Source organism: Xenopus laevis, chromosome 9_10S, assembly GCF_017654675.1.
Source record: "Xenopus laevis strain J_2021 chromosome 9_10S, Xenopus_laevis_v10.1, whole genome shotgun sequence".
Classification (NCBI taxonomy): Eukaryota; Metazoa; Chordata; class Amphibia; order Anura; family Pipidae; genus Xenopus; species Xenopus laevis.
Window position 1 is genome coordinate 103,674,464 of NC_054388.1, and position 17,154 is coordinate 103,691,617.

A 17,154-nucleotide genomic window follows, 5' to 3' on the forward strand; every position below is an offset into this window, starting at 1 on the left:
CTTACTTCATATCAAAGTTACAGATATCAGATAACATTGGTCCATCCACTGTTGAGCCATAGTTTCCAAAAATATCTAGGGAAGCAAAAACGGTGTACACCCCGAATCTCACCCCAATGACCTTCACACTGGCATTCCCGGCGTATCTAGAACAACACACAGGAACCTTCACAAATCTCATCCTAATTATCCTTCAGATTTAGCTCCCCTCCCAGCAATGCTCAAGTACACCCCAGGGGCTTAGCCCCACAGTTTGCCAACTACTGCCTCAAAGACTGAAGGATTCTCTGAAAACAAATAAGATACTTGTAACTAAAAGAGAAGGTTTTGGCCATGCTCCACTGTGCCCCATTACATCTTTGCACCACCCAAGCTGACTATAGAAAAATGGGTGGCTCTCCAGAATAATGTAACATTGATTCCAGGATAACAGAATGCAGAGAAAATATAATTATCTGTATATGTCAGATAACAGCAAGATGCCTGACATGGTGCTGGGAATGAGTATTCTCATTGGTCAGTTATTTTACATTTATAGTCAAGTTTTTGATTAGTAGAATTCTCACTGGTGAATATAACATCCATAATTATGATTTTTTCTGCAACTTCTATAAAAAACTAGGGGGTGCTGTGGGACGGTGTTATGGCTGGGTTTACATCTAGCGATGAACGATTCTGCTTCGTCAGAAATTCACAAAACAGCAAAAAATTTGTCAAATGAATTAAAGTCAATGGGCAACAATACCTTTCATCTAACTATGGCCATCTTTCGCTTACCGCTATTTACATCCCCTTTACAAAATGCTGTTTTGAAATCTAATACTATCCCACAGGGGAGAGCTCTTTCTACTTTGTCATGGTGAGATGCAGCGAGATCAAAGACTGTAGGCATGGAAAACGTAAAAAACAAGGTAAAATGTTTAAAAACATTTTTATGAGCCAAATCTAATGTTGCCAAGAGTTTAGATTTTAGAAGTGCCTTTAAATATAGATTTTCCGTTTTGAAAGACAAATGTCTTTTTTTATTTCTGTTTAGACAGAGGCAACATATATATGGATTCATCAATAATAATAAAAAGGGATGATATAAAACCATCAGCAAAGCAAGCAGATTCTTTGTTTAGAGACAGGGAAACACACTCATTCCTTATCCTGGATATCAGTGGCATTTTTGGTAGCCCCATATGTGATCAGTGATTGGCTATTGGTAAATGGGATCAGAGAAATACTGCTCCATAAAGGGAAACTATACTTTATAAGCAGTCATTATATTCACATATTGGTGTTGGTTATTCTACCTCTACGCATTCAGTCTTATTCATCTCTATGTTGTTATTTCTTTATATGAAATTGGACAACCATGGTTTCTGCCCTGGAACTGCCCTGCATTCATTTTTGTAGTAGGATCCTGGCACTCTAGCTACACTCCTAGTAGCACCATCGTTTTACTGAAGATTTTGCACTGCAGGGCCAAGCTATGCCCCAAGCGCAAGTGTTGATGAGCAGTCAAAGATTTTACACCCATTAGTGCTGTAGCACTTGTGTCTGGAGAACTGATAAATTACCCCTGTAATATCTTCTAAATTCCTAATTGGCCAATATTATAACTTCCCTAGATTCCTAATTGGCCAATATCATAACTTCCCTAGTAATGGCAATAATTTATATACCGTATATACTTGAGTATAAGCCGACCCGAGTATAAGCCGATGTACCTAATTTTACCTACAAAAACTGGGAAAACTTATTGACTCGAGTATAAGCCTAGGGTGAGAAATGCAGCAGCTACTGGTAATTTTCCTCCTATGCTACATATAGAAAAACAAGCAGTCCTCTCCATATATTTTTAAATAGCAATGCACTTTATTCTAGACACAGCCCAAAAGACTGAGGCCAAAGCACTGGCACAGACAGTTTACACAGTTTGGCGTATGGATCATACATTTTAGCATATTTTAGCTGCTGAAAAACTCGGCTTATACTCGAGTATATACGGTACATATTGGGTGGCAGGGCGAAAAAGTGGCAATAGAATGAAAATTTGAGGCAGATCCAGACTCCATACAATGCCATAATAAGTGTGCACCAAAGACACAAGATGTCTCTCTTTTTTCACAAATACATTATTTCTATTTTATTTATATTGCCGATATACAGATAATGTACAGCTCTTCATATTTTAGCACTTCTGCATACTGTGTCATTGCACAATAAAAAAGCGCCACTTTAAAAAACTCGGAAAGAAAAGAAGAACTCGAATCAATGTGATTGAGGCTTTATGGATAGTAGACTCTGTATTTCGTTTATAAAACCAAACAAAACAAGCACTTTTAATTAAGACCATCTGCATTTCTCCTGCTTTATTGAGTTCTCCTGAAACGTACAGCCCGTTGAGAACACAAACACCCCCCCCAAAGTAATTTTAAGACCCGTCTATCCAGTGGTTCATCAACCAGTTAAAATGTCACAAGCCCTTAATTCTTTAAAAGCTATAATGGGTTATCGATTATGTCCTCTGTTGGGTTGGATATGTGTTCTAGTGCAGTTTTCAAAGAACCTTTAGAGACACCGCTTAAATCTTTATGATCTTTTTGTTTCATCTCTAAAGACACAGATTCATTGAAAACAGGTGACGGAGTAGAACCTCCACTGTTAGACAGACGGTCTGAGAAACCATTCCCGTCCACCTGGTCATATGAGTAGCTGGGTATGATCAAGTGTTCATTGCGACAGGGCACTGGGGTTCGTCTATCAGTTTTAGATATTTGATCCCCAAGCTGGTTGTCACTTAGATCTAAAGAGTCCCTGTATGCAGCAGATTCACAAGATGGGGTCCTTCTTCGTAACCTCATGCTGTTTTGTGATGCTTTGGTACGTGAAGCTGTGCCACCTTCATCCTCCATAGGAGGGTCTATAGAAATGCAAGGGGGGCTCATCTTCTTCTTTCGACGAACTCCATTGATGTATTCAGGGTCAGACCGAATGAGAACAGAAGAGCAATGTTTGTCCTCCATGGACAGGTCAAAGCAGGAATCTCCATCATCAATGGAAGGGCAGATTTCAATTGAGTGCCTCCTTTGGTCTTCCCCCCAGCAGGGCTTAGCTAATAATCCTTGAGTATCAACACTATAGAACTTCTTTAAGTCTTTATCTTTGCTGCTGGACCCTGCCAGGCTGACTGTGCTATTGCAGTTCTTTAGTGATGGAGGAAGAGGAGGAGGAGATGAAGATTGGGAGATGAACGGAGACACAGAGTGAGTTCTATTATTAGACAATCCTCTACACCCCTTTGCTGAACTGTTTATGTGGTTGACTTCTTCATCAGCCAGGTCTGAGGACTCAAACATAGATTCCTCTGGATTGCTGTTGCCACTACTGACACTTGAAGGCCGACTTGGAATACTGTGTTGGCTGTACACATGATTGTGTGTGAGGACACTGGAATGTCTGAGCTGGGAAGATAGCTTGGGTGAGGACTGAGGGGTTCCCTGCAGAGACACATTTAAGGAGCACAGCAGATTTGGAACTAAAGTAGTAACCAATGGAGTCCCCAGCTGCAAACTCTCAGTAGATTCCACATCAAGGTCCTTGTCCTTAGAATCACCGCCCTGATCCACTGAGTCCATGTGTATAGCCTCCTGAAATTGAAGACAGAAAACAAAATGTAATTGTTTGTGAAGATTCTCATTCATCCGGGTCATTGTACATCTGTAGTAATAAGTCAAATCAACTTCTGTATTTTTCTTGAAGACTTTCATCAAATATCTGACTGGCTTTCTCAATTCAGAATGATTTGTAAAAAAAGATATTTCTGGTAAAAATACCATGGAATGTTGCTCCAATCAGCATGATCTGCTTATCATAATCCACAAGGATCTTAATTGCAACAAAAAAACCCCAATCTTTATATTTAATTAGTTATAATGACCTTCTCTAAATAAAATATTAATGTCTCACCTGTCTTCTCAGGGATCTGTTTAGACTTGGAGATCTTGAGGACGCACGAGGTGGTGGAATTTTAGGCATGTCAGAGTCCTGGTGGTTGCTAACAGAGGGCTGTGGCTGGGACTCCACTGGTACTTTCAGCAAGGAGTTGTTTTCCCTAGGCTGGGAGTGTAGAGAGGCAATAGACCCTAAAAACATGGAGGGAAAAATTTGGACTTGATCTTTAAAGGGTCAGTATACCCTTAAATTGTCCATCAGAATTGTACATTGTATTCCATACAGGTGAATACGTATGCTGGCATAGACTTACAGCAGGGGTACCCAAAACATCTCATTGGTTGCTAAGGGCTACAAAACCTGCACATACTTATTATATTAACATATTGAAAATAATAAATCTAACCAAAAATCAAATAAACATTCAGGGTATTATAATTAAGATTATGGGGGGGGGGTCAGGAATGACAATAAAAAATATATAATTTCTTTGTTCAACTGACAAAACCCATGGCCTGACACAATATATTCCCTTTAAAGCCTTCGTATTTCTTATTAATGGTGTTGTTGAATATTTACCATGTCGTGAATTATCTTCAGCGGTTTCCACTTCTCGCAAAGTATAAGATGACTTTGCCGGTAGAACTGGCCGAAACATGTAGCTGTCATTAGGTAAGGAGAGCATCCTGGATACTGAGATCTTTTTGACAGCCAGTAGGTTTAGGGAACCTAATCCATCCCTCTTGTGGAAATCCCTATCCTGTAGACATAAAGAAGTGTAGACATGAAGCTTCCCTTATCTCTGAACTCCTGCATTCATTCAAGCCCATAGCTTGGGTCCTCCACAACCACCTAGGTGCTATACAGAAAAGCAAGGAGTCAAGGACCACAAATGATTACTCATGGGTCTCAATTTCTTCTCAAGATCTACCAATAGATAGATTTTTTTAACCAGATATTATTTTCAGTTGCATTGGTGCATGGGTTGGTGGGCAGCAGGTTGCACATCATGGCCAATGGAATCCCATGCACCATACATGGGGGAAAAGTTAGGTAACAGCGGATCCATTGATAGACACAATTATGTAATAGGAAACTGGCAACTGGAATGATAATTGGTAGATCTTGGTAGATGAATTTATTGTACACAGCAAGAAGTTGTTGTCTGGACCAGCGTATATGCTAGTACCCATGAGGCATTATTATTATTATTATTATTAACATGTATTATATAGTGCCAACATATTGCGTAGCACTGTAAAGTAAATGTGATTATACAACTAAATCACATGAATTACATACATAGAACATATGGAGTAACAAACATCACAATCAATACAGGTACAAAAGGTGAGGAAGGCCCTATGCAGAAAGAGCTTACACTCTAAAGGGAAGGGCATAATACACAAGGTGTTGGAGTGGGCAAGATCGAATTAAGTTGGATGAGAAATGTGGTACTGTATGTGGTGTTGCGTTTGGTAGTTAAGCAGAGTGAGGGTAGGCTTCTCGAAAGAAGTGCGTTTTAAGAGATTTCTTGAAAGCAGAAAGGTTGGGAGACAGTCGGACAGACCATGGGAGAGAGTTCCAGAGGAGGGGTGCAGCCCTTGCAAAGCCCTTGCATTCCAGACAGACAGAAGCTAAAATACAAAGGGAAAGACTGTGGACAGACTTTGCTACACAGAGCACTACAGAAACAAATCAGATTGAGTGGATTCACCTCTTGCCCAAGGATGCAAGGCTGGAGGGGAATTGGCAGGGCCTGCTGTTGGTATATGGAGGAAGCAGGGACTGCGTAGTTCAGCAGGGTTGCGCCCTCCATTGACTCTGGTATCACTAAGGTCACATTCTCTTGGCTCACTGCCCCCTTGGATGTAAAGTTAAGGAAACATTCATCAATCAAGTAAAAAGCTGAATCCTTCTAAGACTTAGTCTGTTTTCTTGATCTGTAGTCTTTCACAAATATAGAGATGATGCATTTCTATGAATCCTGACGTGCTTCCTGTTTATGGATGGGTCGGAGTGGGTCTATAAATGGAATGGGGAAGTGGGGTGCTGGTTGGGCGGGTGCGGGTCGAAAAATCCTCGACCTGCACATCAGTACCTACCACATAGTACATTGTGTTAGGTGGGTGATCATTTTTATTGCATGTGACCACCCCAATGTCACATTATGTTCTACTAATTGATGTTTATGCCTTTGAAATCCAATTCTCATTTCAGAGCACAAAAACTTAATTGACAAATGAATATAGGAATGGCTAAGGCATAACTTGATGGGAGTCAATTCATTGATATTATCTGTATCCTTTTGTGCCCCCATCTGGAGGCCTGTAGACCACAAGGGGTCTGTTTTTTGGTCCCTAGACAGCCTAATAATTCCGCAGAGTTTGGTTGCAGGACATTGTTTCAAAACGATCTACTAAGCTAACATCAGGACCTAGCGCATAATTTGGTCTGTTGTATTCACTGTTTGGACTGTGAGTCAGTGGGTCATAAAAATTGCGGGTAGTTTTCCGATTTGTTTCTCATTATTCAGTCTCTGAATTTCCTGACTTATGAACCTGGCAGTGCAGCTGTAGAAGCTCCTTAGGCCAATCGACTGACTTATGTGGCTGTTGCAGACAATTGGTTAGACTCATCTACTTAGGAATATATAGTTTGGTTGAGACAATACAATATAATAATATAAAAATGGCAAACCAATACGTTGGGGTTTACTGCCTTCTATTTAATGTAAATGAACATATATATATATACTGTATATATATATATATATATATATATATATATATATATATATATATATATATATATATATATATATATATATATATATATGATCCACAATTTACCCTGGCTTGTTTCAGCAGCACAGGTAGTTCCATCTTTGCTGGATCTTGTCCTCCTTCAGTTCCCTTGCCATCTGAGGCTGGAGTGCAGCCACCGGTCACTGGTGTCAGCATCCTGGACATCTCCATCTCAATCTCTGCATCCATCTCAGCATCTTCTTTGGCCTCTTTATTGCTCTCCTCCAGATGTTTCATGAGCACAGCCACAACCACATTGACCAAGACAAACTGGGCAATGAGCACGAAGGTTACAAAATAGACAGGAGAGATCAGGGGCAGGTAGCTAAGACAGTGCTTGTCATCGCTGTTGCACTCCCGTAGAGTATCCTGAGTGGGGACATAAGTTAATGACACTTTTATTATTGACATGGATACTTGCTCCTATAATTGCTTCTTTTATCAAATGTGTAAAGTACAGTACGCAAGGATGCATGGAAGCCCTGGAACTAACACCTACCTTGAGGAGCATGTTGCATACACACAACTGACTAGGGTCAAGTGAATGACATACTAATGCTACCATGCTACCAGCATTGGGAATGCAATCACAAGTTGATGAGCACACTCTTTAGGGAGCACTCCCTGGACTTCTGGGTGAAATTATATATATTGGGTGCTGAAGATCGACATCTGAAGGGCATCATATTTCCCATCCTGGGCTTACACTTTCCTGTAGTCCAATACATATTCTAAACTTCATTTCATTCTTTGTATTGTATAAATACAATATTTGCATCTACACAGTTGTCCCTTGTTTGATTTCCATCCACACACAGCAAAAATAATCAGCTGTGTCCGGGCAAAAATCACATTCATCAAAAATTGTTTATGTCTTTCCAGTAAGTGAGAACACTAAATAAACATTAAGCTATAAAAGACCCATAAGGGTGCAGAAGAGCAAAGCCAGAAGCAGAGCATGACTGGAATGCCAAGTCTGCAGTGAGAAGGTTTTCTTGGTCTAATCCAGAAACTTTAAAATGCTGAAATGGCAACAAGAATTTATTTTCAGGGAACAAAAGCAAGAAAACGACGTCCAAACCAATGCAAAAATGAAATATTTTTGGAAACCAAGCATTTTAAAGGGAAACGTAGAAGAGGGTTATTTTTTTTAGAGACGTGGTTTAGAAAATAAAAGGTGCTAGATGGCCGGCAAAGATATTAATGGGACAAAAGGGAAAGCAGGATGACATAAAGTAGTACAAAAAGGGGCTGGATCAACGGATGGAGTGGGATGAAAATCATTAAGGATAAGCTATGCATCATCCTCTCCAATGAAAAGGTTAAGTCTTACTTGAAATAAAAAGGCTCCAAAGGTGCCTTGAAGCTGCTCAATGCTCATATATAGGTAGTGGGTCAACTAAAGCTGATCTGATCATGACTAGATAACATTGACCTTTTAGGAGTGGACCCTGTACACAGCCTGATTCATGGGTTTGCCCAACAGGATTTACCCACATCCCAATTACTGTCTGACTGAGCCCAGATCAGTTGTTGGTCATTGATGCCATTGGTGAACAGGCCAATAAGTTCCGGAGTCGGCAAGGTTGGTGGAAAAGGCAGTCAGTACCAGTCTGTGTCATATTTACCTCTGAGAACACAACCCTATTTGTAGGGCACCACTGCGAGCTCTTCAGATATTTGGCTTTTCTTACTCCTGATATATCGCCATGTTTTCTACCCCAACCCAAACAGAAAGTGTAAGTATGCACCCCAAACATTTTTCTTGGCACCTTTTTATCAAAATGAAATAACTTTATTATACCTGCCACCAGTTGGATTTCTTTTAAAACTTTATTTGATTGATCCATCTAAAACAATTGGCCTGGCGCTTTTCGTGCACCAGGCATGAAGATGGATAAAAAAAAATGAAATTCTAATAGACATCCGACTGGCTCCCTTAAGCCACGGGTTTGGAGCTTTTCATGGCCAGATCATGAGCGACAATGGTGAGCTTTCTCTTGACCTGATGGGCTCCCGGCCTTCATTAGTATTTGGTATGAATTTTAATTAATTATGTTATGTGTTAGGCAGGCTTTATATTTCTTATTATTCTCTAACCTTTTGCATCTGAAACTTTAATGCTTTGTGGTTTTACTTATGTTTTTGGCACCTTTTTAACTGCCCTGATCTTCTGTTAGGTGTCTCTATATACACCAACCAAAGAACTGTTGAATTGTGGCACCCGGTGTATCTTTATCTGGGTTTAGAAAGCTCCACAGACACTGCCGGTGTGATATGAATTATAAACCAGACGATTTCCATTCCACTTCCCTCCATTTGTTGCCAAACCACAAGTCACCGGTTCCCCAAAACCTTTCAGGGGTTATATGCGGCTTATATGATTCAACTGGATCTAAATGACATAGATACCTTGCAGGCACACGTTCAATATACAAAAAATGCCTTCCTCTTCATAATCATACGTCATTGGCCCGCTATAGATCAGCAAACCCTCACATGACTAATTAATTGGTTCTCCGTAATAAATCTATGCCACGGAAATATCGATAAGTGTAAATGAAGAATAATGTGCGGAGCCCTAATGTTTATCCTTTCATTTGACCTATGCAAATATATAAACTCAGGCAAAAGAGAGTTTATATATTTATTCTCCCATAAAACAGATAACAAAGTATGCAAGGCCATTGAATGCAAAGGGCCCAGAAAGTTCCCCATTTACTGTATGTCTATACTTAAAGGGATACTGTAATGGGGAAAACATGTTTTTTTCTCCAGCAAACTTCTGCATTGAATCCGTTTTTCAAAAACAGATTTTTTCATATTTTATTCTGAAATCTGAAGTGGGGCTAGACATATTGTCAGTTTCCCAGGTGCCCCCAGTCATGTGACTTGTGCTCTGACAAACTTCCGTCACTCTTTACTGCTGTACTGCAAGTTGGACTGATATCGACCCCTCCTTTTTCCCCCCAGCAGCCTAACAACAGAACTATGGGAAGGTAACCAGATAACAGCTCCCTGGTAGATATAAGAACAGCACTCAATAGTAAAAATCCATGTCCCACTGCGACACCTTCAGTTACATTGAGTAGAAGAAACAACAGCCTGCCAGAAAGCAGTTCCATAGTGCAGCACTGGCTCTTTCTGAAAGCACATGACCTGAGATGGCACCTACACACCAATATTACAGCTAAAATTCACTTGTTGGGTCAGGAATGAAATTTTACATGGTGGATCGAATTATTTGCAGTGTAAACAGTGTCATTTAGAAATAAACTACACCATAAAAATCATAACAGATTATTCTATTCATTGCCTAAGGTTGTGGTAGTCTGTGTTTTTCAGTCCATGCAATCTTTGGTTAGGGATCCCAATATAGAAAAACATTAGTATATCAGCCAAATTTTCCAGAATAATAAGAACAACAAAAAAGTTTTCAAGCCAAATCTTACCCTATTCGATCTTCAAGCTGAGGTGTAACCATGAGGGCAAATAGCACTATCCCCAAATCTATCTCACCCTAACCAGCCTCTCACCCCCTGCCCTGTTCCAAGGCCAAAGACAGTTGCAATTTTTGTTCCCTTTCTGTCTATGGAAGGACTGTGCACTTCTAGGCCTTAAAGGGCTTGTTCACCCTTAAACTAGCTTTTAGTATGAGTTATTTAGTCCTGTTCAGCAGGTCTTCAGTTTGCGATTTACAGAGCTATTTGTTTACTAGGATATTGTTTACCTGAGCAACAAGGCAGTAGTATGAATGAGAGACTGGAATATGAAAAGGAGAGAGCATGAATGGAAAGAAAAGCAACAAAAGTAACTGCTAAATTACTAGGAATAGGACATTCTATAACAAAGTAAAGATGAACTGAAAGGTGACCCATCCCTTCAACATATATGCTTATTCAAAGGGGATCATCTTTTTAAGATCAGCTTGCAATATGATCTGTTCTGTTTATATTCTAATATAACTTGCAACTGAATACAGATACCTAGACTCACATCGTTGGTGAGTTTTTCAAATTCAGACATCTTGTTTTGGAGTGAATTAGGGTAGAACGGGGTAAAATGGGGGGTAACTTGGCATAATGGGGAGTGGACAAAGAAGATTGGGGCGTGGACAAAACTATTAGAATTAGCTCCCTATAATGCTGTAAATGATAGATAGCAGAGAGCCAGAACTAAATCTATCCTTGAAATTATTTATTTTCTAGCTACTGACCTGCAGCCAGCCAGGCCAGACTTCTTAAATGTAAGATTAGAGAGAAATAGAATAGACATTTAATGGAAAATAAAGATCTTGTACACCCATAAGTGTAACATGGCAGAAGAAGGGGTGCACAACTGCACTTGGGGTGGATAGTAACCACTGCTGCTCAAGGAACAGAATTGAGGCAAGTATATAGGAAACGTCAGTGATTTACCTTCATGATGCCATTCCAGTTATCCCCTGTGGAGACGCGGAAGAGGGTCAGAAAAGCCATCCCAAAGTTCTCAAATGTTGCGTGCCGGCTCAGTCCCTCGCAGGGATTCTCCTCGTTGCACACTGCCAGGAAGAGAGATGGAACCGTGAATTGGGATAAAATCAGGCCCATGGTTTTCAGTTGTTATCCAAAGAAAATACTGCTAATATAACCCATAGGTGAAATGGGCAGTTTAGACACCATTAGACACCATTGGTTTTTATGGGAATTGGCAGTCGGTATAGTTTACCTGGATGAAAGACTTTGGGCTTATCTTCAATAGGAGTGCAAGGAGGGTCTAGGCCCACAGAAAAACAGCTGTAGATACAGTAGGGCAAGACAGTAGCAGTATTGCTTTTATAGGTATATCAGTGTCACCCAACCTGCAAATCTTTAGCTGCCACAATTAAAATGCAGTACTGGATCCATATAGGGCTACATTTTCATTGGGAGAGTTAACATTTACCCTGAAAGGTGTAAGTAAAAGGGACTAATCAGAAGTCACCATGAACTGGTCTAGAGCAGTTCTATGCCACTGAAAAATCTCCCAGACTGGATCTTTTTCAGGTTTCCACTGGCATTACAATAAATATTTGCAATTTACTGCTCCTAACTTTGCCATTGCTGAATCACAGTATCAGAAGCCTTTGAATACGGCTCTCAGGTATGTTTGATAGATCTAGGCAGATTAATATAGCCTGTCTTTGATGTTTTTTCTCAAGCCATAAAAAATGCTGCACAAATAAAAGTTAAATGGTCCATTAAGTGTCCCATTATGGATAGGGAGACATCAGTTGGCAGGACTTTAACAAGCTTATTTACTGCCCAGCTGTGAGCATGTGCAGAGGGATTCAGGCTGAGTTGCATTGTCTTCAATGAAATGAACGTTATGTTTGGCTAAGGTTCTCTGTGATGCTCAAAATTTGACTTTCCAGATCACCTTGTCAGTGTCGTTACACCTTGTCAGTGTCGTTTTCTGATGTCGCCCGAAGTTTCCTCGTGAGGCAACTTTGGGCGTCTTCGGAGAACGAAAAGCTCAGAGTGCCATCACACCGCAGATTTTCATTCTAGCCAGTGGGAAGGTTCATGAAGATTAGTCGCCCCGAAGTAGAGGAGATTTGTCGCCGGCGACTAATCTCCCCGAATCGCAGCGTTTGTCTCTGCCATAAGAAGGGGTTGGATGGTGTTTAGCAAGTGAGGGAATACAGGATTATGGGAGATAGCTCATAGTTAGTGATGGGCGAATTTGCGCCGTTTCCCTTCGCCGGAAAATTAGTGAATTTCTGGCGAAATTCGCGAAACGGCGAAAAATCCGCAAAACGGCGCCAGCGTCAAACCGTTTTTGACGCCGGAGCCCGTTTTTTTGATGCCGGCACCCGTTTTTGACGTTTTTACATTTTTTCGGCCGAATTTTCACTGGCGTTTTACAAATTTATTCGCTGGTGGCGAATTGCGCAAATTCGCTGCGAATTCGCGCCTGGCGCATAAATTCGCCCATCACTACTCATAGTACAAGTTGATCCAGGGACTGGTCCCATTGCCATTTTGGAGTCAGGAAGGAATTTTTTCCCCTCTGAGGCAAATTGGTGAGGCTTCAGATGGTTTTTTTTTTACCTTCCTCTGGATCAACTGGCAGTTAGGCAGATTATATATAGATCTAAAAGGTTGAACTTGATGGACGTGTGTCTTTTTTCAACCTAACTTACTATAAAACTATATATAGCCTTATATTTACTATCACCAGTAAAAATAAGGCTGACGACACACAGAGCTACTACTAGCGGCTACTGGTTATGGCTACAAAATAATGATAATTGGCTTTGGGAGGCACATTTATCAAAGGTCGAATTTTGAATTCATGTGAGTTTTTTAAAACTCCCAATAAACTCGAAATTCGACCAATCGAAATGTATTAATACAATCGAATTTTCTCATCTCGGACAAATTGAATCGACCCGACAACTCGATCGAATTCGAAAAACTCAATTTAAAAAAACTCCCCAAATTGATCCCTGGACCTCTCCCATTGACTTATACAGCAATTCGGCAGGTTTAAGGTGGCGATTAGTTGAATTTGAGTTCTTAAAGGGCCAGAGAATGATAAATCTCAATATTCGAATTTAAATTCGATTCAAGTTTGGATAATTCACAATTCGAATTTGAGAGTTTTGACTAAAAAATGAATAAATCTGCCCCTGTGTGTTTTAGCAGAGGCAATTTTCATTTTTTTTTTGTCTATGGCAGGTTATTTTGTAGCCAAAAAAAGTAGCTGCTAATAGTGGCAATGCTAACTTTACTCGTCAATGGAAGCAGCCCCATTAGCTGTATTGAATGGCGTACATAAGCTACAATACCTTAGGCAAGATTGTTTCCATAGACGGATTCAACAGATAACATCATTATGTTCTACAGAGCTTATCTGCTATCTGCTGTGTCTTTCTTTCTCCTTTGAATGGTTGTCCAAATTGCTACTCGGAAGCTGATTTATATAAACTATAGTAGAGTTTCTGAAGCAAACACACCAGTTTTACCAGTGCAGGGCAACACTGCATTATATTTTTCTTACTTTAATTTTTTGATGTTACTGTTCCTTTAAGTTCTACTTTGTGCTCCTCTTAGAGGCAGAACTCAGAATATATTTGGATATATTCATAATATATCATATAACAGAACAAAATTCTTTCTAAATGAAAATTATAATGTCCCTTTAAGTTCTGTACTCTTATGTAAACATTTTAAATGTGCTTGCATATCTTGCAATTGGCCTCTGTTGTCTTAAACATATCCCATTCCTGAGTTCCAAGCTCTGTGACCGACTGAGCCTAGGGTTAAGTATGCAAAGAACTGCAGGAGCGACAGTCACAATGTATGGTGACGTCACTAGCGTGCAAGTGGTTCCGTTCTGATTGTTCCGCCACTTCACATTCTTAATTCCCATGCTTATTTCCTGGACTTTTAGTAAAGATGCAGCCATTTGGCCCAAACAGATTTATAAATTTTCATGACACTTGCTGTGAGTCAGCAACCGAAAGGCATTTGACAGGTTAGAAGTCTCATGCAATAAAACTGAAAAGGAGCAGATGTGCTTTCCAATCCTTTATTGGATTGAGGAATGTTGCCGAATGTTTCTCCTGACAGAGTTGAACCCTAGCCAGGCTATCTGGTACAGCTTTGTAAGTCTATTTTTATTGCTTTTCTTTCCTCCTTTAAAGTTGCCACGGCAAAAAGGCATCCAAGATCCCATCAACACTGAGCTCACCGAGTTTTCCAAACAGTTCCACTCCCAAGGCCGCGTAGATGAAGAACAGGAGCATGAAGAGCAGGCCGAGGTTGCCTACCTGCCAAAAGACAAAACAAAAGGAATATCAGGGTCGTGTGCTAGTTAACTGAAGCAGGCCACACATATAATATTCTGGGAAACGCCTCAAAAGAGCTTCTTTCTTGAAAGATTTTGTTTTATAAATATTATAAATTACATGATACATCCTTAACCTCGATTTACTGTGGTTGAAATGGTCAAGCCAACCCCACCAAATCTAGAATTTGAGAATACAACAGGCCCCCCCATACATGGGCCGATAAAAGCTGCCGACAGACCATGTCAGCAGCTTATTGGCCCATGTGTGGGGACATCCGATGGGATTCCACAATCGATATCTGTCCGAAAGTTGGGTAGCTCTCGATTGGGCTGGTTATAAAACCCTGTCGGATCGCAGCTGCGTCTGTGCGTGTATGCAGTCCCACGATCTGACCGCCCTTATCAGATGCATTATGGTCCGATCATTGGGCCCACTTTAATGTGGGCATATTGGGGAGAGATCCGCTCATTTGGCGACATTGACAAATGAGTGGATCTCTACGTCTATGACCACCTTTAGTTTATAAATTGGTAAGACCTTGTTCACCAGATTTATACACTGGGGAAGGGTGGGAGGCTCAGTGTTGGGTTTCCGAGGGCCAATAGCCTGCTATTGGGGTCTCACTCTCACAATACTTAAATGTAGATATGATAGCTAATGCACACAAGGTTGGGGCCCTCCAGGAGATCCGATAATACACTGGCAGGCCAGTCTGACCCAGAGGAGGCTCAGGCCTTGAAGTTGGACAGGACAGTTGGACAGGGCCAAAATTGGACATATTACCTAAACTGTACTTTTTTGGCCTCAAGCTCCACCTCCACTTAACACAGTCATAACCAGACAATAATTCAAATACTGTAGCAACATCATCAGTTACAACTGGTGCACTAGTTTGACACTAGCTTATTGTAAGAAATAATGTACCCCATACAGTAAAATACAACAACATACATACAACAATATTAAATGTCATCTCAGTTACCCATAGCTGTGTCTGTGGCCTTGTGCCTTTATATGTAACTACATGGTAACGCCTAATATCCTTATATTTTACAAAAGGCGATGCATTTTTAATTTTTTTGGGGTTTTACAAGGTCACCATCATCATCATTTATGGAGCACCGACTAGTTATGCAGTCCAGATGTTTGCTCTGTAATAGGAGATGTTACCTGCTGATAGGGTTGCACCAAATCCACTATTTTAGATTTGGCCGAACCCTCGAATCGAATCCTTTGCGAAAGATTTGGCCGAATACCGAACCGAATCCTAATTTGCATTAGTCCGAATCCTGCTGAAAAAGACAGATTCCTGGCCAAATCCCGAACTGAATCCTGGATTCGGTGAATCCCTACCTGCTGATGGGTTGCTACTAGTGATGTTCCGTTTCTCGGAAAAATTCACGGAACGGCGAAAAGTTTGCAAAACGCAAGTCAATGGGTGTCAAAATAATTTTTACACAAGCAACAATTTTTATACGCACAACTTTTTTGTCCTAATGCATTAAAGTTATTGGGAGTCCGTACAATTTTGACTTGCGACAATTTTTATGTGTGCACCAATTTTGCTTTTTGTTACAGCCAATTTTTTCCGCAGTTTCACAAAACATTTGTGGGAGGCAAAACTTGGAAATTCACCGCAAATCCATGCCTGGTGAATAAATTCGCCCATAACTAGTTGCTACTTGCTACAGCTGGAGCATAATTTGTGTTAATGTATAACTTCCCTCCCACCTTAAAGACTATTTTGTCTCACACAATCATAAACTCTTGTGTACACAGACACACATGCCTTAAAGGATAAGTAAACCTTAAAAATAAGTGAATGTTAAATTGATGAGGGGGCTATTCTAAGCTCTTTTGATATGTACATTCATTATTTATTTTGTTTTTATTCCAAGATATTAAGGGATACATGTACTGTTAATATGAATGAATGTTGTTACAACAGCGCCACCTGCTGGTCAGTTTCCCACCAGTCTGACCACCAAGTAGTCAAGGAAGTTGTCAGGAGAAAGAAAGAGGCTGCTCTGATGTTCTTCTGCTTAGGAAAGATGTGAGAAAGGTTTCTAATTTTTTTCCTAAGCAGAAGAACATCAGCGCAGCCTCTTTCTTTCTACTGACAACTTCCTTGACTGGTTGGAAATTGACCAGCAGGTGGCGGTGTTGTAACAAAATTCATTTATGTTAACAGTACATGTATCCTTTAATATCTTGGAATTTAAAAAAAATAAATAATGAATGTACATTGCACAAGTGCTCAGAATAGCCCCCTCATCAATTTTACATTCACTTGTTTTTAAGGTTTACTTATCCTTTAAGGCATGTCTGTCTGTGTACACAAGTGTTTATGATTGTGTGAGACAAAATAGTCTTAATGGTGAACCTGTGAGTGGGCAGCCACAAAGAGCATGATCACTGGGGTCAGGCATTACGTTACACATATTTTTTGGGTGAGGCTCACTAGGCTACGTTTTTTGGCCATCATCCCAGGAAGCAGAAACTAAGTGGGAACTATAATTAAAATGTATAACTTGGAAGAAGGGAGCCAAGGAAGATGAATGGTTGCCAAGTGACAGCAAATTCCATATC

The 17,154-nt window shown here is 40.3% G+C and overlaps 1 protein-coding gene across 3 annotated transcripts in view; it reads right to left on the reverse strand.

The window, feature by feature from the left end:
- Positions 1-2,345: 2,345 nt before the first annotated feature.
- Positions 2,346-17,154, reverse strand: part of LOC108702319 (voltage-dependent T-type calcium channel subunit alpha-1H-like) — a 164,424-nt gene continuing 149,615 nt past the window's right edge. For 2 of the 3 annotated variants that reach the window (XM_041577897.1, XM_041577896.1), the window contains exons 28-34: positions 14,466-14,544; positions 11,168-11,289; positions 6,795-7,118; positions 5,660-5,806; positions 4,522-4,702; positions 3,958-4,133; positions 2,346-3,638 (exon numbers count right to left, since the gene is read on the reverse strand). In XM_041577897.1, the coding sequence (XP_041433831.1) occupies positions 2,490-3,638; positions 3,958-4,133; positions 4,522-4,702; positions 5,660-5,806; positions 6,795-7,118; positions 11,168-11,289; positions 14,466-14,544 (2,178 nt within the window). In that variant the 3' untranslated portion in view covers positions 2,346-2,489. The remainder of the gene's footprint in view (positions 3,639-3,957; positions 4,134-4,521; positions 4,703-5,659; positions 5,807-6,794; positions 7,119-11,167; positions 11,290-14,465; positions 14,545-17,154) is intronic. The other variant, XM_041577894.1, reaches the window with a different exon arrangement.